This window comes from Euphorbia lathyris, chromosome 1 (assembly GCF_963576675.1).
Source record: "Euphorbia lathyris chromosome 1, ddEupLath1.1, whole genome shotgun sequence".
Lineage (NCBI taxonomy): Eukaryota > Viridiplantae > Streptophyta > Magnoliopsida > Malpighiales > Euphorbiaceae > Euphorbia > Euphorbia lathyris.
The window spans coordinates 36,056,835-36,068,947 of NC_088910.1; the positions used below are offsets into that span (position 1 = coordinate 36,056,835).

The window sequence follows — 12,113 nt, forward strand, 5'->3', positions numbered from 1 at the left end:
TCATTCAGATTAATGATAAATTATTTTGATTCTCTCTTCTTTCATTCTTCGTCTTCTTGTTTACTTTTCTATTAGGGGAATTTCAATTATTGCAAGCAAAATAGGAATTTATTCTTATTTCACCATACAAGTTAATTTTCTCCTTAATATGAAAATATTATAACTTTAATTCCTGAAGAAACATATAGAACAAAAGACCAATGTTGTTCATATTTACAAAAGGAATTGTTATTATCATAATTTAGATAAAGACCAATACTATTTGTTGGATCATTTCTTCTCGACGAAGAAGATATTTTGGTTTGGCATGCTGAAATTATAAGGTTGAAAAGAGTGATTTGGGATTAGATTTAAAGAAAGCTGAATTAGACAACAAGGTTTCCAATACATGATTATGGACATGTGGTTGTGACTACATGGCTTGAAGAGTTAAAAAAGAAAGGGAGGGAGATGAAGAATGCATTAATATGGAGGTGGTATTATTTTTTAAAATAATATCATGTATTGATTATTTTTAATTAAAAATATATATACTAAAAATTATAAATTACTGATTTAATAATTAATTATAATTCAAATTCAATATTTCTTTATTACAAATACACGATTTTTATTAAGGTTTCACTGAATTTCACCTTGATGAAACTCTATCTACATGCTTCTAAAACTAAGTTTAGAGTTCATTAACAATGATTCTTACTCTTACTTAGATTAAGCTCCAATTTATCTTAATTACTTAGATAAATTTAGATGCATATTTATTCATCCGATCTGAATTACTTAAGGACAACTATTTTTTACATCTTTCATTCACATGTAATGTAACATATATGTGCGCCTCATCTACTTGCAAATAGATCGTGCGACTAACATATATCCAGGAGCATAACTACTATACACTTGTTATATATATAACACATCGATAAATAGAGTATTATACACATGTTAGGGATATATAGACTCGTTTACAAGGTATCGAAAGATTGTATATCGTTATCCTAGATTTAATATCACATTTCCTGTACTTACTTGGATCTCTATAATTTTCTATTTTCATAGTTAGACACATATGTATAATTGTCCGGACTGACATAAAAACTTGACGTGTGAGTAACTGATAACATTTCTCTTCTCTTTCCATCATAATTTAATTCACTTGTCTAGTCAGCCCCTTTCTGAGCTGAATTATCACTTAGCCCATAAAAGTATTCTTCTAAAATAGCCATAATAAATTATATTTTAAAAATGAGTTAGGATCCTGATGGTGACTTGTCGAAAGACCTAGTTTACAAAATGAGCCTTACACTAGGTAAAGTTAAGATCAGTCTTTTCCATATCAGGGTCCCAAAGTACACATGGTATGAACACATGTGTTTTGGTGTTGGTTCCTTATTCTTGAAGGAAGTGCATGTCCAAATACCATACGAAAGCATAAGTTAAGATGTACCTCAACATCGAACCTAAGTTGTCTTACTTTAAGAACTACTTATGCAATAGGATAAAAAGGTTTAAGTTATACTAAAACTTTGCTTTATAGATCACATGTAAATTTCTTTATATACAGACATATGTATAATTAATCTTGTACTTTCATGAATTATCGTTATAGTTTCAACAATACAACTTCTATTATTGAACAAGCTTTTGTTTGTTCAAAACTACCTTATTACTATCTTTGTCATAACAAAATAAGAGCAAATACTCGTATAAGTGAGTTACTTCTTTGTCTGGCGTGCATAATTATATAACAGTAAATATTTAACAATGAACATTCACACTCATCTACTTTAAAAGATTCAAGGACTTTTATTGAATATTCATGTTCTCATAGTACATTAAGTAGAAGTATGTTTAGATCCTACATAAACTTTTGGACTTAACATGTTTCACATAAACATCTTTCGTGATAGGTTTTGTGAGAGGATCAACAACTATATCATGAGGGGATACATACTTCATCTTAATTTTCTTACATACATTTAAGTCTCTTACAAAATGATATTTCATCTTTATATGCTTTGATTTTCTATGGAATTGTTGATCTTTAGCAAAAGCAACATACTATCACTATTTCTTACTAGTATGAGAGGTAGTAATGTTTAGGTGATCCATGAACCTATTCAACCATATTTCCTCTTGAAATGCATATGAACATTATATGTATCCAGATTCCATAATGGATAGAGCTATACATGTATGTTTCTTGTTTTTCCAAGATATGGCACACCATTTCCTAGCAAGAAAATGTATCTGGACATGAATTTTCTTTCATCCAAGTCTTCCACCCAATTTGGTCTATGTATCCTCTTAGTTTTAGACCATTTCCTTGATAACGCAGAGAATAATCAGATGTTCCTTTGAGATACCTCAATATTATTTTGATAACATTCTAATGTGTTAGTCTAAGATTGGACTAATATCTTCTCACCATTCCAACCACGTGGCAATTATCAATTCTAATACACATCATTGTATACATCAAACATCTTACAACACTAGCATAGTAGACATTTTCCATTCGCTCAACTCTAACTTATGTTTTCGGATACATATTGATGCTATGAGCATTTCCTTTAGATATTGGGCTATCTATAGGCTTGCATTTGAGCATATTGAATCGTTTAAGAACATTGTTGATGTATGTCTTCTAAGATAAGGCCAATATTTTCTTAGAACAATCTCTTGAAATTTTAACTCCAAGAATACAGCTTCACCCATGTATTTTATTTAGAGATGGAAAAAGTACACACGAACCGATTACACGACACGAAATCACGCAAGTGTTTGGATTTAGCTTAGTAGGTAATGTGTCATTTTTGGATTGACACGAAACAGAAGCGCAAATTTTTGGGTGGGGTAGGGTTGATATGTTAACCCAAAGACGACACGAATAATTGAAATTCTTGTTATATTCTCTCGTGTTTTTATATGTCACTTTAATAAAATTATAATTCTTATTACTTGAAAATATGATTCGATCTTCCTAAATTGCTATAAACACGTTACATGACACTCTAACATGATATTAGCGGACTTTTCAATGGTTAGTATTAACATACTAATCTAAAAATGACATAAAATATTTAAAAATGGTATCATATCTTCTTGTATTTTTAAAAGTTATCATTAATATGCATAAAAAATTATATGTAACCCGACAACACGACACAAAATCGACACTAGTCCGAACATGTTAACACGATTATATATGATACAAAAGTTTTTGGGTTGGGTTTTGGTTTACTCTTTTTAACACAAACCCGAAAATGACATGACACAACACGACCAATTGCAGTGTTCCTCTTAAGTCATAAATCTGCAAACGACGTCAACCCCATTCCTCGCCGACCAATTGCGGTGTTCATGAATCCCAAGCTGACGTCAATTCAACACGACGCCAAGATAGCCAAATGTGGCTCCGAGTTTGTCGTTTGAATTTTTAATTTCATTGCTTTTATTGTGAATATTGCAATTCAATTACTATACATGTTATTGATTGGTATTTATTTGCTTCTTACAATTGTTTACCCGTATTAATATAGTTTTATTTCAATTGTAATTATTTGTCTCCAAGCACATATATTCAGACCTTCATCTATATTAATAAAGTATCCATTTTTCATCAAATCTCGTGTCATTTTCGTACTTTTATTTTTCTTTTTTTACTCATCTTTAATTAATCACAATAGCTTAAAATATTAAGTATCTAGCAAAGTTTATAACGACGCCACTCGCCAATCTTTTCGATTAGATTTCAGGTTTTGGTATGCAAAATCCGTAAAAATTAACCCATTTTAATTGAGAATTAACTTCTCGGACACACCCGTACTTAAACTACACGTGACAAGGTTGAAATTAGTAATACTCACAAAATATCGCTAACACCAACTTTCACCAAGGTCTTACAAAGTTGCATTAAGGTTTCACCGAGTTTCATTCAGTTTCAACAAGGTGAAACTCAGTGAAAGTTTGATGAAACTTGGTGAATTTGGTGAAACCTTTGATTACTATTTTGATTATTGAAGCCTTACGTGTTGGGTAGTAGGAATGGTTGGAAAGTTTAAAGCAAGAACACGTTTACAACTAATGATGAGCATGAAGACATTCCCTTAATATATTTGGATGAAAATATGAAATGGGAGGCAATATCATAATACTATATATATGTTCGAAAAGACAAAATTCATTCTTTAAATCTTCCAGCTTAAGCTTTTAAATTGAGTAATCTCTTACGCCAATCTTTAAAATGAAAAAAATAAGAAAGGTTTTCTTAGAAGTGTCAATTATCGTTTATTAATTTAAGAAGTTCCGAAGGTTGATTCTTGTGACAATATTGAGGCTTTCATGAGCATTAAAAACAATTAATTGATCCGTAGCTATAGGCAGTGGCGAATACATGATTAGTCGGTTGGGGGAGCCGATTTTACACGTGCGTTCAAGATTATATTTTTTTTTGCTAAATCGAACTTGCTTATTATTATTTTTTTTTTTGTATATATGCATGTTATAATTTGAATGGTCAATAACCAATTTTAAGGAGACCTAAGAGGCTAAAAAAAATTAGAAATTTGGATTTATAGAGGCCTAATATGTCAAAAAAATTAAAAATTTAGATTTAGAAAGGCCTAACAAGCCAAAAAAATATTAGAAATTTGGATTTATAGAGGCCTAACAAGCCAAAAAAAATTAGAAATTTGGATTTATGTAATGAGATATATTTAATTTTTTTTATTAGTTCAATACCAGTTTCTAAAAAAATTATAACATTTTTACATTTTTAGTTCTAAAATTTTAAAATTTAATTTAGAAATTAAGTTGTTTGAGTCTCAAAAATAAGAAATTAATTTTTTTAATGGAAAAGACATAATAAAAATGAGTTCAAAAGTGTTATGAAAATAAATAAATTAATTAATTATGGTAACATAGTTTTATAATTATTGAAAAATAAAATTTAAATAAATAAACACTTTCTAAAATAAATTGAGGTTAGGAAGAATTGAACCTAGAACCTTTTAAAAAGAAACAAGTGTTTTAACCATCTCATCTACCTTTAAACAATGAAATATTACTTCCTAAAGTTTATATACACTAATATTTTGGGGGGCGAAACTACTCGTGACCATGGTGGTTCGCCCCCAGGCCCCCTGTATACGCCCCTGGCTATAGGAGCAGCAGCAGCTATAGGAGCTTTTTGCCATTGCTTGTCACGCTCGTTGGAAATAAAATATTGCGGCTCTAGGTCTAGCCTCTTTTCAATCGCCACAAAAAAAATCAACAATTGCCACACAAAAAATCCCTAATAATTTTATCGATTTACTAACAAGTAAAGTGAACATGTTATTTTTATTTATATGTTTTAATGTGCTTTATAATTTTTTTTATAAAAAATTGACTAATGGTTTAATATTTGATAACATAACATTGACATATGACACATTGAAATATCGACTTGTCCTAACGTAGCATGTTTAGTTATGTTGATTTGATGACATGACATATTTACTTATCTCTTAATTTGATCATCTAAAAATATTAATTTTAAATATATTTTTTTTTTGAAAGTTTAAATATTAAGAAATAAAAAATATAGACTTAATATCTCTAGCTTTCTATATTTATATAAAAAAAAGTAAGTGTCTCTCTAAACTTTAAAAATACGCTATTTATCTTCTGAACTTGTTTAAAGTGAAGTTTTAAAAGAAAAAAATCCCTAAAATTTATGTGGCAAAGCAATACTTTTTTTTGAATAAATTGAAATTTGCAAACTTTAAATAAGTTTAAAGGACAATAGATAACTATAAGAAAATTTAAAAGACTATTAGAGGGGTGTTTGGTTGCTTCTTTTAATGTTCATTTTTGCATTTTCACTTCAAAAGGGAGAGTTTTAGGTGTTTGGTTAATGACCCCCTATTTTCCTTTTACATCTGAAAAGCAGCATTAGATGTTTGGTTAATGATCTCCTATTTGCCTTTTACACTCGAAAAACAACATTTTACAAAAGCAGAGAATCTATGTTTTTTAGAAAAGTAGTTTTTTCCAACAGCAAACAGCAACAACAAACAACAACAACAACAACATCAACCCGTAACAGGAAACAACAAACCGTAACAGCAAACAGCAAAAGCAAACAGTAGGTAAAACAAACGGGCCCTAGGTCACTTTAGAGAGTTAATATGTTATTTTAAGTAAGGTTAGAGATCAAATTGGATGTTTTCAAATTATAGGGAGAGAATTGATTTTTTTTGGACTACAATGGACTAAATATGTATTAAGCCAAAAATATATGTTTTCTTGAAACTTGAAAGATATTTTGTGCTAATAAAGCAGGCCTAAATCAATAATTTTCTCCTGATAATTGAATTACGAATATTTTATTCATAAAAAATCTCTAGTTACCACAAAAAGCGTAGGATTTAGTGATTTTACATTCAACTAAGCACAGTTTGGTAAAAGAGCACGTGCGGAGATCATGATAAGCACGTGATAATTGCCACGCGATTAACTCAATCAGAAGCATACCTAACTACAAATTATTCATCAGCAGGAAGTAATATTAATATCTGAACCGTGAGATTGCTTGATTGATGTTGGATAAAAGATGAACGGCCCTGATTGGTTTAATTCCATTAAGTGCGATTACACATCAGAAAGTAACTCTGTAACAAATGGAGTAAGTTCTGATCCATTCCAAAGAATGAGCCGAGAGGGTTGAGTACTACTATTAGTTAGTTGACTCCAACTCAATTCCTTTTCTTTTTATTGCTTTAATCAATTAATCATTCTTTTTTTCATTAATAATACTCCTAATCATTGAATCAATTTTATTAAATTAGGTCTAACATTCTAACTATAGCTATCATAATTTCAAACTCCTAATACTTTATAAAAATAAAATAAATAACTTCTAGAGAAAAAAAAGTGTAAATATACCCCAAACATAAAAAAATACTATTTGAAATTTTTTAAACCGAAATAACGATATATAGAACAATTTTAAACTTAAATAATACAGTAAAACCTTTATATAGGAATACAGTTGGGATCGGACTGTTTGTATAACAATTAAAAGGTTATTACTAAATAGAGTTTGATTATTATTGTTATTATCAAATAGGGGCCGAATTTTTTTCTAACAAAATAGAGATTAATTGTATAAGCATAAAACGCAATTTTTACATGAATTTTAAGACAAGTCTGCCTTTGTCTATCTATTAATTGTATCTCAATAAGCAAAGGTTGTGCATTTTTTTTTGGCATCACTTTGTGCAGAAACTTACTCTATATTAATAATAAAATTTTACAAATTTCTATATAAATCTGCATATTCTAAAAGGAGTTAAGAGAACATTTGAATCTTACTCCAATAAAAAAAAAATGATATATCTAAGAAGAAAGAATTAATTAAGAAAAGACGTTAAGAGTTAAAATAGAAAAAAGATAGTTTTTTATTTAGTGTAAGGGTAAAGGATAGGGCCCTATATTGGAAGGAATCTATCCTCTAATACCCTTACTTACAAATTTACCTTTATCAATTTTGAATAAAACTCACCTTCATTTAGGCGTCTCTAATGGAAAGTTGTAATATGGAGATATACATAGAATAATTTACAACTAAAAATTACAAACCATTAGAAAGCATTTATTACTTTAGAATTGTGCGGAATAAGAAAAAAATGTTAATTAATAACAAAGGACTTATGTTGTGTTTTTCCATACAAAAAAGCAATATGTGAATTTTTGCCCAATAAAAGCAATATATCGATAAGAATTTGCTCATTCACCGTTAGATCTAGGTTTATTAGAATCCTAAGGTGGAAATTTAAAGTACCATGGAATTTAGATTTAATAAGCATATATCTAACGATGAATAAGCAAATTCACTCGCTCATTAAGGTGCATGTGAAAATTCTTACGATAAATTAGTTGTTATAAAAAAGAATAACAAACGAAAAGAGTTATAAATAGTCTAATAGTAGTGGTTGGTTGTTACCAATTTTAATTTGGTAACAAGCAAATCACATTCACTAGACTTGCTCTTAGGAGGACACCACTAGATGAGTTGTTTTCATTTCTCCTAATTAATTTACAAAATGAATTAGTAATTTTTTTTTTAAAAAAGGGTTTAATTTTAACTGAAGTATGAGTTGTAACCCTTAAAGCCACTTGGTGGGTGACACATCAGAAAGCAAAGAAAGTGGGACCCAGTAAAATTTGTACACGTATTAGGAATTGTGCCAACAAGTACAGTAAGAAAGTTTACCATGAAGAAATAATAACCCATAAATAGACACTATATAGGGAATTAGGGTTTGAAAGTTGTTTCTATCAATTCAAGTAGGACCAACTGGAAAGCAAAATTAAAATTAAATTAAATTAAATTTTATTTTATTTAAATTCACATGCAACTTGACCTCCTCATTCTCCCGCTATATAAATAGCCCTATCTTCCTTCCATAATCACACAACATTTGCATTACAATTTCTTCTTCTTCTTCTACTTAAGAATCAAAAGGCTTTTCTCAGCCAAAATTTAGAAGAAATGACTTTCCATTTTACATGGGAATTAGCTTGTGGTGTTTTAGGTACAAAATCAATACCATCCGTAGTTAATTGTTTCGTTACGTTACGTTAAGTTAAAGTTTTCTTCTTCTAGTAGTACTATTTATGCTTAATCTCGTATCTTTATATGTCGTGTAGCAAATGTTATCTCGGCTATGGTGTGTTTATCTCCACTTCCGACGTTTTACCAAATATGCAAGAAGAAAACCAGCGAAGGGTATCAATCTATCCCGTATGTGATTGCACTTTTCAGTGCTATGTTGTGGTTATTCTATGCACTTTTCGATGAGAATTCTACTCTTCTCATCACTATCAATTCCTTCACTTTCTTTATGGAAATCGGCTACATTACTGTCTATTTTCTCTACGCAACTAAGAAGGATAGGGTACGTGTACTCTCAAGCTCGTAATTAAATATCCACTTCATATTAATATCTGACATGTAGGATTCTAAAATGAACTTTTATTGCAGATATACACTGCAAAACTTGTGTTCTTCTTCAACATTTTCGCTTTCGGAATGATTTGTATCTTCACTCTTACGTTGACACGTGGCCGAAAAAGGGTTGATGTTCTCGGGTGGATTTGCATGATTTTTGCTCTTTCGGTGTTCGTTGCTCCTCTCGGGATCATAGTAAGTAATAAATGTTCTTCAAGTTTCATGATATGAATTACTAGAAAAAGTACTAACTGTGTTAATTAATTTCTTGTATTGCAGAGAAAAGTGATTAAGACAAAGAGTGTGGAATTCATGCCGATATCTTTATCATTCTTCCTAACCTTGAGTGCAGTCATGTGGTTCTTCTTTGGATTTCTCAAGAAAGATATTTATGTTTATGTAAGTTTAATTAAACTATAATTATTTCTTACCTACCATAACTGTTTTTATACTTTGCTTCTAATAATTATTAAAACCCTTTTTTTGGAATTACTTGAACAGATTCCCAATGTACTTGGATTTGCTTTTGGAATTGGGCAAATGGTGTTATACATGGTTTACAGAACCTCCCAACCAAAGAAATCAATTGAAGACCCAAAACTTCAAGAACTACCAGAACATATTATAGATGTTGCAAAGCTGAGTGTAACTATCTGCTCCGAGCTTAATACAGTCGTGGTTTCGAAGGCGAACGATAACGAAAATGGTGATTTTGGAAATGGTGATTTTGGAATTCAGCAAGTTAAGGAAGAAGGAAAGAGAATGGAGGAGATCAATAATGTTTAACTAACAGACTTTTTTTTTTTTTTTTTAACTTGTGTTGTTCTTATTCTGCATGTAAAACTGTACAAGTTGTTTTACTTTTTCTGTACCTGTAATTTCATGCTGCGTTTTAATTAATTAATCCAATGTCTATGTCCAATTACTTGTTTCTTTCGGAGAATAAACATTGTAGCCTAATTTTCTATTCAATATTATATCACTTTTTCCATAATAGATCATAATCTCGTATAAAGCATTAAGTCTTGACGTTTTGCATTACATGTTAAAAACACTATTAGTGTTAATATTATTATATTTTGGAACATCCTCCATCGACATCAAATATGCTATGTTATTTTTTAATTTAAGAAAGAGGAGAAATACATATTAAACGTATATCAATGAAAATGAATGGTATTTTTCATAATACAAATCAACACTAATATGTGTTGAAATTTTAATAGAAAATGACTTTGCTTGGACTTGAATCCTCTTTAACTTTAGAGAATGTGATGGAGTACTATTCTTTCATATAATTATTAACTTAAAAAGTTAAGTTAATAGGTAATACCTATTTAGCCTTTATTACATAGCACTAACAATTTTAACTAACATACTTTCAAAAAAAAAAAAAAAAAAACTAACAAGTTTGCTTTTTTAATAAAGCTTTAAAATTTTAATCTCCAACATCAAACACGTGGTCCAGGTGATTAATGTATTTTATCAATCAGGGATGTGGAAATAAAAATGCAATTATATATATATATATATATATATATATATTAATCAACATTCCACTGATTATTTATAATTATTTAATGATATACTTATGGTACATAAATTTTATCTTTTATATACAATTTTACTTATTTCTCGGTTTGAGACACATTTTACATTTGATGTAGTTTCTTATAATTAAAATTATTGTGTACACACATGTGAATGTTATTTAGTAGTAGCACATTCATAAAAAAAATATTGTGAGATGTACACATGATTATTAAAATCGGACTGGCCAAAAAATAAAAAAAGACAGAAGATTAAAAGTTAGAAGTTCAATTGGGATTCTAAAAAAAATTGATAAAATAATTTTTCCTCATTTAATCTTGTAACAAATAAAATATTAACAATGTTTCAAAAAAAAAAATATTAACAAAACTTATATTACAATAAAATTTCTTCAATAATAATTTATAATATTTTGAAATATTAAATTAATAGATTCAACATGATAAATAATAAAATTTATTATAAATAATATGTAGAATCTTTTGTGGTGAAGCTCTTAGCTTGTTGGTTGAGAGCTTTGTTTAATGTAAGTGCATTGAACATAATTTTAAAAAAAATATGTAGAATCTTCTTTGTGTCAGTCTCTCTCACTGTGTTTTTCTGTGAAATATTGAAAAAACACAAGATAAAAATCTATTGCCCTAATAAGCATTAAAGTATAATAAATATAGCTAATAAAAATGAACCAACCATTATAATATAAATATAAAAAATGAAAATAATTAAGAAAATAAAAAAAAATTAAAGAAAAAATCATAATTCTCTTTATAATAAATTTTTTACTCTACTTTTCTATACTGGAAATTGAAAAGTGTATACCTAAATTATACCGATTAGAAACTAAAAAAGTTTGTACTAATTTATTAGTGTTTAGCCATTTATATTTGTACAATTACTAGAACATCAAAAGAGAGATTTATATTCATTATATAATTTACTCTAGAGCTTCCACATCAGTTTGTATATCGATAAAATTCTCTGGATATGAAAGATGCACATTATTCTCCCCACCAGTTCAAGTGTCGATAAGTTCTCTGCTCAATGGATAAAAAATAATTGGAAGAAAAAACCTCAAACCGCTACCATTTAAATTGTTTACTACTTAATAATACTTAATTTATAAATTTGTTTAAATTAATGAATAAATCTTTATTAGTATTTAAGACAATTAAAATTCTAATTACAATAAAAAAGTGAAAAGTTGTAAATTATAAGTGAAATGAAAATATATATTTTGATTTGAAATAAATTGCTACGTAAAATAGAAAAATATTTTTTACATTTATCTTCTCAAAATTTATGCTAAATTCCACTGTTGTTTACCTAATAATATGAAATTTGACTCATATTACATAAGTTATATATTAAATTACCAATACATATTATTTTATTTTACATTAAAAAACTGCATGGAATGCAAGTGCATCTATATGTCTCTATTAAGTGGACGTTTGATTCGTGTAGTGGTAACGAAAAGGAATCTAGAAAGGGAAATAATAAGAAACAAAATGAATAGTATACCCCTAATTGTTTTTGTGGTTATTTGGTTCAATAGCAAGAATCG

At 28.6% G+C, this 12,113-nt stretch overlaps 1 protein-coding gene across 1 annotated transcript; it reads left to right on the forward strand.

Moving 5' to 3' along the window:
- Positions 1-8,443: 8,443 nt before the first annotated feature.
- LOC136230033 (bidirectional sugar transporter SWEET10-like) lies at positions 8,444-9,929 on the forward strand. The gene is made up of 5 exons (XM_066018995.1): positions 8,444-8,582; positions 8,698-8,945; positions 9,032-9,193; positions 9,278-9,397; positions 9,500-9,929. The coding sequence occupies exons 1-5, from the start codon at positions 8,540-8,542 to the stop codon at positions 9,782-9,784; spliced, it is 858 nt and encodes a 285-aa protein (XP_065875067.1). The 5' UTR covers positions 8,444-8,539; the 3' UTR covers positions 9,785-9,929.
- Positions 9,930-12,113: the final 2,184 nt, after the last annotated feature.